The sequence below is a fragment of the Lytechinus pictus genome, chromosome 17, assembly GCF_037042905.1.
Source record: "Lytechinus pictus isolate F3 Inbred chromosome 17, Lp3.0, whole genome shotgun sequence".
Lineage (NCBI taxonomy): Eukaryota > Metazoa > Echinodermata > Echinoidea > Temnopleuroida > Toxopneustidae > Lytechinus > Lytechinus pictus.
Genome location: NC_087261.1, coordinates 2,550,170 through 2,567,980, shown reverse-complemented (window position 1 = coordinate 2,567,980; position 17,811 = coordinate 2,550,170). Strand labels below are relative to the sequence as shown.

Here is a 17,811-nt window from a genome sequence, read left to right as displayed (position 1 = left end):
TAAAAAAAAACTAATACGGCACGAATTTCGCGTAGAGCGCAAGCCAGGCGCAAGCCCTCGCATGCTACGCACGTTAATGGCTTTCATATCCTAAGGGAAAAAATAGGCAATTCATCGAATAGTCTTTTTGCAGGCTATTGATGGAAATATTATACGTCCTAAATAAAATAACATTGAGCCAGCGATGATATGAAACTGTCTGACTGTAATGTAATGAGTGTAATAAACCACTAATAAACTTATATTTACATTTCATCGGATAAAAATTCATTTTTACGGAAATTATTTTGAAATATTAGATTAGCAGGCCTTGGATAATACTTGTAATTGATACCAAACGCCTGGCCTGGCGTATAGATATCACTAATGCATATCGTAAACATAAACAACTGCAGCAGTGGACCTTTCTGGCTTAGCTTTAGCTATGCCATGATTTAGTTAAGTAATACTGTAGTGTTAATACTGTAGTGTTAATACTGTAGTGTTAATTAACAAGTGTCAGTGAGTAACAAGTTGGAAAGTACAGTAGGCCCACTAATCGAGAACCATTTTTGTATCTTTACGTCGTGACGCACACAAAACCTGGGCAGTATTATCTGAATTTCATTGGCTAAACTGCAACTCAAATCCCCCTCAAATCAAACTGACCCGAAAAGGCGTAAACGGAGCTGGAGCTGCGGAGACAATTTATTGGGAGAGATTCAGATTGCACCGCCGCGCCGGCTGTGCCGTGCCCGGGACGCTACTGCTATTATTTAAGTCTGAATGAATGATTAGGCGGAGTCTTCTTCCAGCTCAGCTCAGCTCAGCCCAGCTGCAGATCTCCAAAGGCCAACCTCGCCTGGGCAAATCAAACATAGAACCTACAAAAGTACAAATGTAGAGAAGAAGAAGAGGATCTTGAATGTTCTGTTCTCATTCACTGTATTGCTAGAGAACAAATATGGCCTTTTCATCGTTTTAATATCTCACTACAGTAACACTACAGTCACTGACTACTGAGTCAGTAACATTAAGTATATTAAATCTGCCCTCACTTGGCACTGTTGACTTTTTACTTTAAGTTTTGAGAAAAAAAAATTGAAGCACACTTTAGGAGAGATGGAGTTTGAAATAGAGCAGTGTGAAGCATCCCAGGAGCATTGCAATCAATTCATGTCATCAGGAGTTGGGTAAGCTAAGATTTTATTTCAGCTTGCAATGACATTGGAAGATAAATGATGACTATTGAATCACATACGAATCCAAACTGTTAGCAGCTTGCATGCTGGTGATATTGATAAGCTTTCTGGAAATTCTGCCATTTTAAGGGGCCCATATAAAGGTCAAGTCCATCTCAATATAAAGTTGATAAGAATAAAAAGAGAAAGTATGTCAACAACACTTCATCAAAAAATCAGATGTAACAATTATGACATTTTAAAGTTTTGCTTAACTGATGACATCATCCACTCACTATATTTTTTTGTATGTTATATGATATATGAAATAATCTGATTTTCTCCCCATTGTCAAGTGAAACAACGATAAATTCCTCCCTGAACATGTGGAATTAGCATTGTTTAATTTACTAGAATATGGTTCAGTCAAATCTGTAAAAAATTAAACATTGTATAATTCAAATAATACAGAACAAAAGAAATAGTAAGTGAGGGACAATATCGACTTCCCTCCTCCCTGATTTTCTCCCTTCGTTGCTTTCGGAGATCAGCCCTATGAAGGCAATAGTATCCAACGTTAGTAATCATCCAGGGGTTAAGACAGGATTATCATTGTAAAGACAAGGTTCATGTAGTTTAAAGATAAATTCCAGTTTTGGTAACGATCTAAAAATGACTTTTTACAGAATCTAATATAATGACCACCTAAGTGTCTGTTTGTATGAATAAAAAATATGTGCCAAAGGATTCTGGAAGAAATTGTGTAATTGCTGAGAAATAAGCAAAATAAGCGCGGATTCGGTCACTTCCGTCGGGTCTTTATTTTAGCAATAATAATACACTGTCCCACGTGTGCCTATCTGTGTTGGTGATCTTCAGTGTGAACATTTTTCAGCGTAGATTTCAAGATTTCACAAAGTTCAGTTTATGTAACTGTACCAGATCTAGATCCTCGATGATATACTGACAATTAAGCCTTGTTTTACAGACTTTCTCATGAAATCAGTGTTTACTGCAAATACTGGAATTTCTCTTTAATCGTGGCTATGCAGGTTCTCAGCATGTATCAATAGATTTCAATCAACACATATGAAGTCTATATAAAGAATAAGGTCTTAAGAAGCAGGCAGTCTTTGATAGAGACTGGTGGATCAGATACAGGAGGAAGAAGCACAACACAAGTGAACAGAGTAGGGTTTGCTGAGTTATAAGAAAAGATCACATCTGGGTAGTCTTTCAGAGATTCCTTGAGTAAGGAGATAAACTCAAAACGAATTGAGTTGGAATGGGGACATGTGGCAATAAAGTGTTCTACTGTTTTGTCTGCACCATGACAGTGCTGGCAAGTTGAGTCAGCGGTCTTTGCAATCTTGTACGGTCTAGTTTGAAGAAGGTAGGTGGAAGAAATAAGCTGTAATCTCACTGTCAAGGCCTTTCTAATCAAGGAGGATGGAGGGTTTCTTGGGTAGAGGTCCTTGACATCCATAGGTAGATGTCTCATTTGCTTGTCTCTGTATTGCGCATGTCACTGTTTTGTGAAAAATAAGCAAAACTTTCTTATTTTACTTTATTTTTACATCATAGTTTGTTGAAATTTTCAGTGTTCTGCTAGTTTGATTTTGCTCTATTTATTCAAATCAACAATTTTCTTGAGTGGACTTGACCTTTGAATTGAAAATATTGTCATGTATTTCTATTGTTTTATACATGAAGGTGGAATAGATCTATGAAGGGAGATGAAAAATCTTGAATGCAGTTCACATCCATGTGATCATGAGCTAGGAATTACATTGAGGGGGTATAATTCTTTCATATCAAATTTTTGTCTGTTGAAAAATTATTCATCATTGTTAAATGTATTTATTAAACTGGACAAATTGTTTCCAAAATATTTAATATTTCATACAGTTTAACATGTCTACATAATGTAAAATGTAAGCCTATTTTAATTTCTGAAAAATATAACTCTTTTTATTTCACCCCCACCCCCTCTCTCTTCTTTTAGCAACAATGATACAATGTCAGCTCTTGCTTTACTGATGGGAACAACATGGCTGTTCTACTGGGTTCTCTCAAGACTTTTCTTATTTGTAGCGTTTCTCAACATCATCCCACTTATGGTGCTAATGTTCCTCTATATCTCTTCATTCTACGCTCATATCTACAAGACTTGGTACCACATTGGTGGTGACTCCACATCCCAGGTCTACACGGCGTCGGTTTTCGAGAGGGCTAGGAACAACATCGTCATGGCATGGGATCTTTTTGGGAAAATTTGGTTCGGTATAAAAAAGGAGTCAAGAAATATGTATTCAGCAATGAATGTATTCACCAAATGTCAAGATAAAGTCTTACCTTGAATGAAAATACCACACATCCTCAGAGATTTAATTAACTTCAAACGGAATAATTTTCCTGGTATCGCATCACAATTTGCTACACATGTATCTACTTAGACAAAAATTCTTATGTAGATTTTTACATAGGACTCTGTAGGACGTACGGTAGTTCTCTAATTCATGACTAAAATGCTAATCAAATTTGGAAAGCAAAATTATTCACTGTTAATAATGTACGCATTAATTATTCTTAAAATTATTAACCCTTCACTAGAAGTAAATATTTCAAGAGCATACACGGACATGTTATGCTATGTGTCATATCAAATTATTACAATATTTATTACCTTCTTTTCTGTTGCGTATTACATGCAATAACATTTGATTTTATACTTTTTATTTTCTTGTCAAGGTTATGAAATTCAAGGTTTGGAAAACGTACCAAAGGAGGGTGGAGCAATGTTGGTGTATTATCATGGGACTATTCCTATCGATATCTACTTCATCATCAGTAAAATAAGATTAGAGTGCAAGCGCTCTTTGAATCTAGTCGCTGATAGATTTGTTTACAAACTCCATGGTGAGTTGATTGAAACTATCAAAGTAACTTTGTCCCCCTGTTCAACCAGTGCACTCATTTCTTCCCTTTGGCTCTGTCATGCATGTTTTAAATGAATTAGGAAATTTGTTCTGCAAAGTATTGAATAGCACTCGAGTCGACAAATATCACACACATATTCTCTTAATTATTTGTAATGTACTTTATTATGAAATTTTATATAGAGACCAAATTCAGTAATACGTTTCATGCTCCTTTTTATATTTCTTAGAGTGTGGTCACTCCTATCAGGAAATATCAATCTAAACAACAAGACACTTGAAGGGGGACAGAGTACAATATTTTTTGTATTTCGTTCATGTGTATTCTGAACGTGGTCTACGGTACTTGTATGCTTTTAAAGTTTTAAATAGAATGTGTTTTAAAGATTTTAATCAACTTGGTTGTTGTTCAACTTGATTATTTATGAATGATTTCTGCTCTTGACATTTAATCATTAACAGAAATTAATTGTAGTTGAAATTCAACCACAATGTTGAATTGAAGTAACAAGGAAATATTAGTAAAATATACAGCCTATGTGAAGGTTTAGCCCTAGCCTTTACATGTAGACAGGAAGTTGTTGCCACTCTATCTTTCCATCACATTCAGGGCTACTCTTCCTACACTCTCCATAGTATTTTATTTCATTTCGTTTTGATTCAGATGCAAAAATATTGACATTGCAAGAAAAATTACAAAGATGCAATCAAGTGTAAATAAAGTTGGAGTAGATAGTGAGATCTACAATTAGAGGGGTATAACAAATATTTGCTTCCAAGGAGATAAGGAGAATGGGAAGGCAAGCCGCCCCCCCCCCCCTCTCTCTCTCTCTCTCCCTCTCCTCTGAGAATAGGGAATATAGATTCCATTTTTATTTTGTGAAACAACGAATATTTGATTAAGGAAAATTGAGTCTTCATACATGTACATATTTGAAATAATGAAGAAGAAATTCTGTTACAGTGCATTTTGTAATTCATTTAACATCTCTTAGGATTAGAATATCATAATACCTGCTTGAGTCAGAAAGCCTTGTACAACACACAAGCAATTTTAAGGAATGAATCCAGCCAGGTCATCATTTGATGAATCCCTGGTCAGTGCATGACAAGATGTGTGGTGTATTTCCTATTTTTATCTATAACAACGCACTTTTCATACTAAAGTAAAATACATGGAGCGTTGAGGCCCAGTGGATTAGTCTCCAGACTTTGAAACAGAGGGTCGTGGGGACAATTCCCAACTATGACATAGTTTCCTTCAGCGAGAAATAGATTGTGCTGCACTCAATCCAGGTGAGGTGAATGGTTACCCGGCAGGAATTTATTCCTTGAAATATACGTTTGTGCTGTAAATAATTACAGCTGCCAAGCTAAAGCCAGGGTAATGATATCCAAGTCCTTCACAAAGCATAAATACGTTATAATTATAATGTGATATTTGCTAAACTTTTTATTATTATCATCATTATAATCTGTTTTATCCTAGGCCTCAAGCTCCTGTGGAGAATCTTTGCAGTGACAACAGGTAACAGAGAGGATTGTGTTCGGATCCTCAAGGAGGGTAACTTATTGGCCATAGCACCAGGTGGTACCAGGGAGGCCTACTTCAGTGGAAATACATACCCTCTCATGTGGTTCAAGAGGAAAGGCTTTGCACAGGTTACGAAGGAAGCTAAAGTGGTATGATTTTGATTTTGATATTACTATTAATTAGCAATAATAATTGTGAACAGCCCCTGCAAAACCAGCAATAAGTCACTGGGAAGGTTCTTTGTAAGTAGCCAAAATAGTAATGTGGTCTTCAAAAACGAAACATGAGAAAATTAGCTTATCTGAAAGAGTAATTCTTCTTCACACTGTCAAAATCTGAAGTTGCAAAGTTGAATAAAAGACAAGAACCTGTTCATACAACAGTTTCTTTGACACCATATTTTGCAGACTGCTTGGAAGTTCCATTGAATTTGCATTGTGTGCACACCTCATGCTTGAGTGGTGAACCCCAAACTTCAAACATTGTTTTCTCTTTGTTTTTTTAAGCTCTTGCTAGATTTCTTCTACATTCAAGGAGATACTTGTGTTGTGAAGGTTATTTTCAATCAATTTTGACAAGTTATGTGTCAATTGAGAGGTTAGGATGTGAGTTTTCAAGCTCAATGAATACATATCAAAATTCAATTTGGACGTCTTATTGTTGGTGTTCGGGTGGCTGGTCACAACTGGTAAATTTATATTGCATAGCTAGGGGAGATCAGGGTTAGTTGGAACATTTTTGACAAAAATGGCTGTAAAATTCAAATAGAATTTACTTGAGAAACAATCAAAATATCAGCTTAAAGCATATATCTATTAAAGGGCTTCAAATGTACCCCATAAATTTGTCAACTCTATGATGGTTACTGAATAAAATCCACCTTGAACAAGACCATCGCAAGCGTTCCAACTTACCCCATATACGGGGTAAGTTGGAACACTGCATGGTCAATTAAGAATTATACTAAAACTACTTACAACTGTAATATTACGTGGTTTTAGCCTATTTGCTTTATTTTTTACAAGTTCAAAATATTAAAGGTGTGTATTCTGATATGTTGAACTTTATGTTTTCTATTATACAGCCGCTCACGCAAGCCGACTCTGTAGTAGAAGTCCACGTATTTGTGTGCACATGATTTTACATGCAGTTAAATGTATCAGCAATATCATGTACTTCTGCATCAAATTTACATGACAAAAATTAATTGTTCATATTTTTAAATTTTATGCAAATAAGCATATGAAATTTGCCCTAAATTTGTTTTTTGTGTATGTTTTTGCCTTAATTCAATTTATTTAACTAGTACATGTAGAATGCTAATTTTTGGCGAGAGTATCAATTTTTACATGTATAACAAATATCTACGAAAAATTTCAAAAAAATAAAACTTCTTGTGTACTTTTGTATTTTTTTATTTGTATTCCTTTGTTTTTTTAATCTTTGTTTTTTATTGTTATTTTCCGATGAACTTTGTCGGAGACCATTTTGCGATCATAAATAGCATAAAATTAATCCATATCAGCCAACAAAAGTAAAAATAATCATACATTTATGATTTTTGGTTGAAAAACACAATTTGCAATTACCTTGTACATGGAATCACGTTTATGATCAATTTTGGATCTGACATGCACGTACCAAATGTTGCGTGATTTTGAAATCGCGCACCTAGGCATCGCAAATTTGGTCTCAAATGATGCGCAAGACTTCAAAGTAAAAAGTCAGCAAGCTGTGCGGTAAAAAAAAAATTTGCGCTTAGTGACAAAATTTGTTGAGGGAGGGCGCTCAAATTGACCCCCCCCCCTCCGTGCATTAGGGAACTAAAATAAGCCTTAAATGCACACTCAGACCCAACTGAGAAACAAAAAAGGCATAGATTACAATACATGTTCAAAATGATGTGAAATACTGTATACATTTTCTTCTCATATCCAATGTTTTTATTCATAATTATGTTTGGGGTAAGTGGTACATGTTCCTTCAATTCTGTTCCAACTAACCCCAGATGCCCGTTTGACATTTATAAGCAGTGGCGTAACTACGGGGGGGCATGGGGGGCACGTGCCCCCCCCCCCCCCCCCCCAATCGGCTGACCAAAAAAAAAAACGGGGAAAAGGAGAAAAGAGGGAGAAAGAAAGAGGAACGTAGTGGGAAAGAAATTATTATTCATTATAATTGTATATTGTATTATAATCATGTTATGTTATTTTACATAGGAAACATTTTTATCATAAGTTTATGAAACATAATTTGCTCAGGGTCCATGTCTTCATTGTTCCTGGTGCTCGCATTGTCTGTTTAAAGAGATATATAAACCTGTTGTACGAAAACCCCCCGTTTTCAAGTCAATATACACCAAATATATTATTGTTTTCTGTAGTGACATATGGTTCTTTTTCATGACTACTTAAAGTGATTGCCCCATGTTAAGGTCTTAATATAAAACATTTCCTGTCCGTGATTACGTTCGCTTCAGTGGATTGGTGAGATATGTCTGCTCTCCATGAATTCCTAAAATCAGTCCTTGAAATGTCCCTTTTTCTGATCTACATTAAACATCCAAAATTTTCAGCTCGCACTTCGCGCTCGCATCATTTGGTTAGTGAAATACGTATGGTCTTAGTGAATTCCTACAAACAAGCCTTAGACTGCCCCGCTTCAGGTGTGAATTATCTAAATTTTCAGCTCGCGCTTCGCGCTCGCAATATTTGATTAGTGAGATTCGTATGATAATCATGATTACATTGACTACAAAAAGTGCTTCATGTGTTCAGATGTAATTCTAACAAAATCAGCATGCGCTTGGCACTCCCATTACATGACTATAGTGAGATGTATACTCTTAATCGATTCCTTAAAAAAAATCCTGTTTTGGGACAATATATACACCAATTTCAGCTCGTGCTTCGCGCTCGCATCATTTGGTTATTGAAATACGTATGTTTTCGCAAATTCCTACAAACAAGCCTTAAATTTCCCCTCTTCATGTTTGAAATTCCTAATTTTTTAGCTCGCGCTTCGCGCTCGCAATATTTGATTAGTGAGATGCCTATGTTATTTATGATTACAATGACTACAAGTGTTTCATATGTGTTTAAATGTAATTCTAACAAAATCAGCAAGCGCTTGGCACTCGCATTAGATGACTATGGTGAGATATGTATACTATTAAGAGATTCCTAAGATATAGTCCTTTAGATCTCCCTGTTTGGGATCAATATATACAAAAATTTTCGGCTCGCGCTTTGCGCTCGCATTGTTTAACGAGACAGGTACTTATCATGATCACAAAAATTCGATTATAAAGTCCTTTTTTAGGTCTGAATATCAAAAATTTTCAGCTCGCACTTCGCGCTCGCATTATTTGATTGCTGAGATGCGTATGTTATTCATGATTACAATGACTACAAGTGTTTCCTTAAAATGTCTCTATTAGGTCAGAATACCTGACAACTGAGCGCGCTTCGCGCGCTCACTAAGTGACTCAATTTTTTTGCGGGTGCCCCCCCAATGCCGTGACCCACGGTACGCCACTGTTTATAAGCTTACAGCACAAATAAGGGATTCACCATGGCATATCAATAACTTTATTATGAAGCTTGGTACAAGTGTCTTTTATACTACCAAACAGGCCAACTTGAGTTATAAACTTCTCTGAGATAATAAAACATTTCTGAAAGAGAAAAAAATTACTCAGAAGGTGAACAAACAAAAATTCCTTTCTAACTTCAACAGGCTTGTTGCACATGTGTTATCTGTAATGTGGTGGATATCTGTTGATAATGGCAATAAATTGAGGGCAGTATTGCATAAATTTATTTAAAGGCGGTAAAGAAAATTACAATGTTTCAACTTACCCCGCGTTCCAACTAACCCCGATCTCCCATAATGTCTTAAAAAAGTATGTAACAGTCATACTTTTTGTGCAAACGAGTGTTGCATACATGTACATGAAGTAATCTTGTTATAAATACAAAACAAGTTTATTGATCAGTGAGTTTGTTACTAAAATACAAATAAGGCACCATGTCAAAAGTCACAGCTGCGCCTTTTGCGCAGGAATCTTGCAAGCGGCCTGTTATTACCAATCTTCACATTTTATCATACACAAATAATGGAGGATGCAGGAAATATGAATCGCACCTAAGACCTGGGGACCGTTTCATAAAGCTGTTCGTAAGTTAAGAACAACTTTAAGAACGACTGGTGAACCTTTCTTACGCGCTAAACCATTGCCAATGAACATTTTTGTGTATACCATTTACCACAAGAAAGGATCACCAGTCGTTCTTAAAGTCGCTCTTAACTTACGAACAGCTTTATGAAACACCCACCAGGACTCCTGCTATTAAAGTCACATGGTCCGGTGTAGTGGTCCACCTGCACTCCCCCAATCAGTTATATCGGGAGGAGAAACCTGCGGGTCATAGTGATTCAGTTCGCTTTTCGCCTCCCAGGCACTGGTGACGCCAAACAAATAATAATAATAGTAATGGAACAGACCTTTGACAGGTTGCCTATAGTGATAATGATAGTAAGAAAAAGATAAAGAATGCCTTTGTTGAATAAAGCCAATTCAATGATGAAAATAACCATGATAAATCTCTCGTGAAGCAAGTCATTATTGACATTGCAATCTTAGCAGTTCAAAATTATGAGCATGCAATATTTACACCTTGTTACATTTGTGGCTTCATTTCATATCTTGGTTGTTTCATGCAATTTCTTTTTATACATGTATGTCCTTGTCCCTGTTGGTAAATAGTATGTTCTTTTCTCTTTTTCCTATGAAGCTGTCATTAGTCTACACTCTACTGTTTTGAGGAGCCCACAAAATACAAGCTTTCGCTATTTAGTAGGCTTCCCTTTTTGCTTGAAATATGAATCATTTACTGGAAATTGTGTCATACTATTGATTGAAGATTCATATTCATTCTATTTCATTTATTTCAAGAATAATGGTGGGACAATCTTGTTTATCCCATTTACCTTTAATATTTACTTGACCAAACTGTATTTTTATTCATTTCAAGTATAATAGTAGGACAATCTTGTTTATCCCATTGACCTTTGATATTTACTTGACCAAACTGTATTTTCTTGATTTTTGTTTTGTCGAAAGTAAAATTATGAAATGATATCAAAAATAAATTTTCAGAGAGAAAAAAAAAGGGTTAACAAATCATATTTTTCTTCCTCAATTTTTGTAGCCTATCATTCCAGTCTTTACTCAGAATTGCAGAGAAGCCTTCCGTACACCCAAGCTAGGGCGTAACATCCTCCGGTGGCTGTATGAGAAGACTAGAGCCCCATTGGTTCCAATCTATGGGGGTTTCCCTGTGAAACTGAAGTGAGTGTGAAATACAAAATGATTTAAACAAAGGATGTGAGAAGTTTCACTTTCTATTTCAATTAGCAATTTTATCTGTTTACAGGCTAAGACAGAGAGTTGACATCGAAAGTAAAAAGTCACTATTTAGTAAAATGAAGTGAGCGAATAACACAATATTAAATAAACAAAGGATGTGAGAACTTTCACTTTTAGTACAATTTGTCATTGTATCTGATTTTATTGTTGAAGATGGAGAGTTGACCTCAAGGAAGTGAAAAATAATACCATTTAGTAAACTGATTAGAAAAGTGAATAAAGTAAAACGGATTGATTCAGAAAGTAATTTGACTTGCTATATGTTACAGTAACTCGTAAATTTATACACAGAAGAGTCCATGTAAAACCTACACGTACAATTTTAAGGATAATGGGTCCAGTTGGCTAGCTTTATACAGACTTGCAATTATTGCAATTCCATGGAAACCTTCATTGTGATTAGCTACTTAGCACTGTTAACATGGAAGTTGCCATAATGGCAAAGTAACAATCATTGTAATTCTTTATGGATTGGGCCCCTGGAATCTACATACGTGTATAACACTGATTTTATATTCTATGGTGGAGAGGGGGGAAGGGGGGGTGCTTGTGTTACTTACCATTGGCAGCACCCCTAGATATAAAGTAGGTACGCTAAAAACTCAAAATTTAACCAAGATATCCTTCAATTTTTAGCAATCTCCCTTGTTTTGTTTTTTTTGCCTTACCCAAATCACTTTTTTTCCCTTTCAAACCAGTACCCCCTAGTAAATAATCGTTCCAAGTGCCCTGGTCAGAGACAGATGCCCTTTCTTGAAATTGCAATATATAAAGGCCACCGCATGCCTTACGACTGTTTGCGATCCGATTTTGGAACAAATCGCATTTTGCTCATTTTCTGAAAAAGTGAATGGAACATATCATTTTATTTGAGGTTAAAATTAATTGAAAGAATACTAATATAGCCATTTTGAAAGAATGCAAGCCATAAATTTTTTGGAGTAAAGGCCAAATTAGTTTCATATCGTAGCCAATCGTACGACTGCTTTGACGTCATTACGACTAGATATTATATTCACTTTTATTCTAAGAAGGATGATAGCATAGTCACAGATTTGAACATAGGTATTTGTATGATCATTTAGAACATTACACGGTAAAGGTATTCCAAGTCTCAATATTAGCATCAAATTCTACTACATTTTATTCTGAAATCGGATCGCAGACCAAACGTATGTTGTGCGGTCGCCTTAAAGGATCTGAGCAGAAAGCATATTGTAAAATTGTAAATTCATAAATTTTGCACAATTTTAAACTTACCATAAAGTCTGAATAGTGTATCAATGCACAGAAGACATGTACCATTATAAGCTTACAGTGGAATTAAATGATCGGACTGCATAATGCAAATATTGAAATCAATTGCATATGTGTTTTTATAGGCATTCATATATGCAGATGCGTGTACAATAAGAAAAGCTCTTGTTTAACAAACCCACTTGTTGATTACATTCTATCATGTGTTCCTGTCCGAGGGCCCTGGACCTTTGATTATCACATACTTTAATCTTTGTTTACATTGTGGATTATTTAAGTCATTTGGCTAGCTCTGCATTTTTTTTTAGATAATAATGTAATTAATGTTTGTGTTTGTTTCTTTAAATACATCAGAACATTCATCGGTCCTCCAATACAATGGGATCCTCAAATGACAGTAGATGACATTGTACAAAAGGTATTGTGTTCTTTGGTCATCCCACCTTAATTCAAATACATTGCCTATTGTACAACGCCTACTTACATGTAGCTTGTATGCGAGAAAATGGGAGGGCGAATGTCAAACATTCGTACCGTTACACACAAGACGTACCATCTAAAATGTACCGTTGCACGACTTTAGGAGGTGACGTCACAATACAATTTAATTCATTACGCTCAGTAAAAATAAAGGTGCAATACGCGTATAAGCCTGTTGGCTAAATGCGCAATGCTGCCCAAGGTCATGTGCGCTTGTGGGATTTTGCTTTTCGCTTTCAATATTTTTGCTCCCTTTTCATAGATAACTGCAGGGAAAAACTCTTTGTTTTTTCAGACATATTTTCGCTAAATTCCGAGGCGTTGTACAACACAAATAGCGAATATTCTTATTCGTGCAATGGTGCAAGATTTCACATTCGGTGAAAGAAAGAGACGCTCTATTCAACTCGGCTAACGCCTTGTATATGCGTATATGCTGCATATATGTGGAGCGTTGTGGCCCAGTGGATTAGTCTCCGGACTTTGAAACAGAAGGTCGTGGGTTCGAATCCCAACCATGGCGTAATTTCCTTCAGCAAGAAATTGATCCACAATGTGCTGCACTCAACCCAGGTGAGGTAAATGGGTACCTGGCAGGAATTTATTCCTTGAAACGCAGCGCGCTGTTAAGCGCTATATAAGCAAGTATAATTATTATTGTTGAATAGAGCATCTTTCTTTCACCTGATGCAAAATGTTTAGCGCTATATAAGCAAGTATAATTATTATTGTTGAATAGAGCATCTTTCTTTCACCTGATGCAAAATCTCGCACCATCGCACTCATGCCTATTCGTTATTTGTATACCATTTGACAAGGGCTGTAAGATGGTACCTAACTTTCTATTTCTTTTGTTATGTTATGTAGTCCATATAAATATACACTGTCTGTCATGCTGGTATTTCTTTTGTACAGCACAAAACACTAGTTATTGATTTGTAATGTTTAATATAAATCAAATTATTACACAAATTTTATTACACAGTACTATATCAATCATCATATAAATTTTGATTGGTATGCATGCATGACATAGATATCTGCCCCCTAATTGCATATTTTTGGACTGAAATCATAGACAACTATATATGGGAGAAATGGCAGGAACATTTTTTTATGATAGTCTTAACCCTAAGAAGACTGGGGGGGCTGATTCAGCCCCCCCCCTCAACATTTTTCGTTTTTCGTGATAAATCCGTCGCGCGAATTTTTTTTACCGTGTCGCTCACTGACTTTTTACATTCAAGTCTCGCGCAACTTTTGAGATCAAATTTGCGACTCCCGGGTACGCGGTTTTGAAATTACCTAACATTTTGTAAGTGCATGCAGACCCAAAATTGCACAAAAACTTGAATTTGTGTACAAATCTAATGCAAATAGTCTTTTTAGTCAAAATTCATAAATGTATCATTATTTTTCCCTTTACTGATTGAAATCAATTGATTCCATCTTATTTATGGTCAAAATAAAGTCCGGGACAATTTCCATTGAAAAAACAATAAAAAACAGAAAGTCGAAAAACAGGGAAATACATAAGAAATTTAGAAAACAATAAAATACATAAGAAAATAAATGTGATTTTGAAAAAAAAATTTGTACATTTGATCAGATCCATATAAAGTGTCTGTGTACCAAAAATTTGCATTTTAGGGGCATTATTTAGTTAATTAAAGCAAACTTGATTTTACGCATAAATTAGCATAATTAATTAGCAATGAGATTTTTCGAAGAATTTGATCTTATAGTTTTGTAGATCATGCCATGGGTAACGCGCGTGCCAAGTTTCATCGCGATCGCGCGATCGACGGCCGAGATCATAAGGGGGGGGCTGAATCAGCCCCCCCCCCCCAGTCTTCTTAGGCATCGAAATAGCCCAGTCTATTTAGGGTTAAGTATATTTTATCATCATCATCACAATCAGCATTATCATCATCACCATGATCATTATCATCATCATAACTATCATCATTACCTTGATCATCACCATCATTGTCATCATTACCATCATCATCATCAACAACACTATCATAAATGAGAGTAGTAACAAAAAAGTATTTGAATGTAAACATTACATTACTGCAAACAACAAATAAATTAATACCTCATTTCAGATTCTCATCATCAGATCATCATCATTTCAGATCACCATCAACATCTTCATCACTGATGGATCCAGGGGGGCACATTCAGCCCATACCCTCCCCCCTTTGAAAGTGAGGATTTTTTGTTTGCTTGTCAAATTTTTATTGGTAAAATTTTCCTACCCACCCCCCCCCTTTTTTTGAAAATCCTTGATCCGCCCCTGATCATCATCGTCATCATTACCACTATCATAAATAAGAACAGTAACAGAACAGAAGTATAAATTTGAATGTAAACATTACGGCATTATCTCTAACAACAAAATTATACCTCATTTCAGATTCTCACATCCGATTTTTCCCTCTTTTTTATGTTTTCCAATTAGGCCCATGAAGCAGTTGAGGGTTTGATTCAAAAGCACCAGAAAATTCCAGGTAGCATCCGAAGAGCTTTCCTTGAACGCTTCTCAACCTCCAAAGAAAAGGAAGAATAAGTACCTTAGGTAGAAGATAAATTTCAGGTCTAAGACAGTACATGTTTAGATCTATACAGTCTTTCGACCCCATATAATAAATATATATGAATCAAAATAGAAATGCCTGACAGTGTACAATCATACTTTGGACCACTTTGGCCCGAATTCACAAAAGTAGTTTTGAAAATCCATGGCTGAATCTATGGTTTATGCAGATTTCCTGCATAAATTATGCTTAATTTACTGCGTATCGGGCGCGTGTATAAAAAATTCCAATGCTGATGCGCACTTTTGTCACAGTGCGCCAAATTGGCCCCTGTTACCATGGTTAGATACGCTATTTTATTAATGAGTCCACTGTTTGAAGAGTGGACTCATTCATTCAAAACAGAGGACTCATGAATAAAATAGCGTGGATAACCACAGTAACAGGCGTCAATTTTGTGCACTGTGACAAAAGTGCGCGTCAGGATTGGAATTTTTTAATATACACAGTAAAATAAACGTAATTTATACAGGAAATCTGCATAAACCATGGACTCAACCGTTGGTTTTCAAACCACCTTTGTGAATTCAGGCCGATATGTCTTAAGACCTCTGCACACCTTACGATTGGTCCATGGCCCAATCTTTTAACAAGTCAGATTTATTTTTTGAAACTGAATGAAAGGTATCTTTTTCTTTGAGGTTCAAATTAGCTGTAAGAACACTATATAACCATTTTGGATGATTGCAAGCATTTATTAGGGGGAAGTCCATATTGGTTTCAAATAAATAGCCAATCATACGATTGCTGTGATGTCATGACAACTAGATATTCAATTAACTTTTATTCTAATATTCATGGCAGCATAGTCACAGTATTTGTGCAATGATTCAGAAGTCTATTGAGTATTATGTTCCATGTCTCAATATTCACATCAAATTTTACCAAGTTTTATTCCAAAATTGGGTCACAGACCAATCAAGAGGTGTGTGGTGGCCTTTACCTAAATGTGTATTGAAATTTTAATTTGAAAATCTGTTTTTTCCATGATTTGGTATTTTGTGATTTCTTCTCATCAAGTACTGTTTATGTGTATGGTAGATATGCTAAGAATATTTGTTTTAATCCAATGTGATACTTAAAGGGCTTAAGTATTCATAAAGTACTAAAGTATACAGGAATTATTTATACATTAGTAACACCATGAAAAGAGAAGATAAAATATGCTGGAGTTTTTAAGGATACTGTAAGTCTGACATGATAACCCATGTAATATTCTGTTTAAAGGACAAGTCCACCCCAACAAAAAGTTGATTTGAATAAAAAGAGAAAAATCCAACAAGCATAACACTGAAAATTTCATTAAAATCGGATGTAAAATAAGAAAGTTATGACATTTTAAAGTTTCGCTTAATTTCACAAAACAGTTATATGCACATCCTGGTCGGTATGCAAATGAGGGAACTGATGACATCACTCACTATTTCTTTTGTATTTTTATTATATGAAATATGAAATATTCTAATACTCTCCTCATTGTCCTGTGAAACAAAGTTTTATTTCTCCCTGAACATGTTGAATTACCATTGCTTAACATTTTATGGTTATTTCAAGTTGGTCCTCATTGTCAAATCTGCAAAAATTGAAATAATGTAAAATTCGAACAATGAAAAACAAAAGAAATAGTGATTGAGGGACATCATCGATTCTCTGGTTTGCATGCGACTAAATTGTGCATATAACTTTTTTGTTAAAAATAAGCGAAACTTCAAAATGTCATAACTTTCTTTTATTTTACGTCCGATTTTGATGAAATTTGCAGCATTATGCTTGTCTGATTTTTCTATATTGATTCAAATCAATATTTTGCTGAGGTGGACTTGACCTTTAATATTACCAATTTTCAGGGTTTAGATCAAGCTGTAGCAGTTTGAAATCTTCTTAGCAGGGTACCGGTAATGAAAATGTCAGAAATTATGGAAAGAGGGAGATAAAAGTGTTTTTTGATTCGCTTGCCACAGAAATATTATTCAGTTCATGATTTTTTTTTTTTTTTTGCCAACGTGCAAATTATGCAACTCATTACAAAAGGTGCACGCACACATACACACCCCATCATTTCAATATACTACTACTCGACTTTGTATTCATATTACAAAATATGAGTTTATGATGAAATTTAAATACATCTAGTACCTATCCTCATCTGAGAGAATACTTCACATTGTATATGTGTGTGTGTGTTTTTTTGCTATGATAGCTTGCCGAAATCTAGTTAATTCTCTACTTTAATCATATAGTCCATGAATGATTATGTGCAATTAATGTATATCTTGATGTGCAGTAAAGTTTTATTAAAATGATATTGACTACAATCATACGTGGGATTAGATGCAATCAAAGATATGTAATATATTTCTCTTTATGCAAGGTATTGTTAAAACAAGCAATATATAGTTTGTTATAA

General features: G+C 35.2%; 1 protein-coding gene across 1 annotated transcript; it reads left to right on the top strand.

Annotated features, from left to right (window-relative positions):
* The first annotated feature begins 351 nt into the window (after positions 1 to 351).
* LOC129279792 (DGAT1/2-independent enzyme synthesizing storage lipids-like) lies at positions 352 to 17,422 on the top strand. Its single transcript, XM_064111939.1, has 7 exons — positions 352 to 1,172; positions 3,166 to 3,443; positions 3,912 to 4,079; positions 5,589 to 5,782; positions 10,847 to 10,986; positions 12,676 to 12,739; positions 15,269 to 17,422. Exons 1-7 carry the CDS (start codon positions 1,102 to 1,104, stop codon positions 15,374 to 15,376), a joined length of 1,023 nt encoding a protein of 340 aa, XP_063968009.1. The 5' UTR covers positions 352 to 1,101; the 3' UTR covers positions 15,377 to 17,422.
* Positions 17,423 to 17,811: the final 389 nt, after the last annotated feature.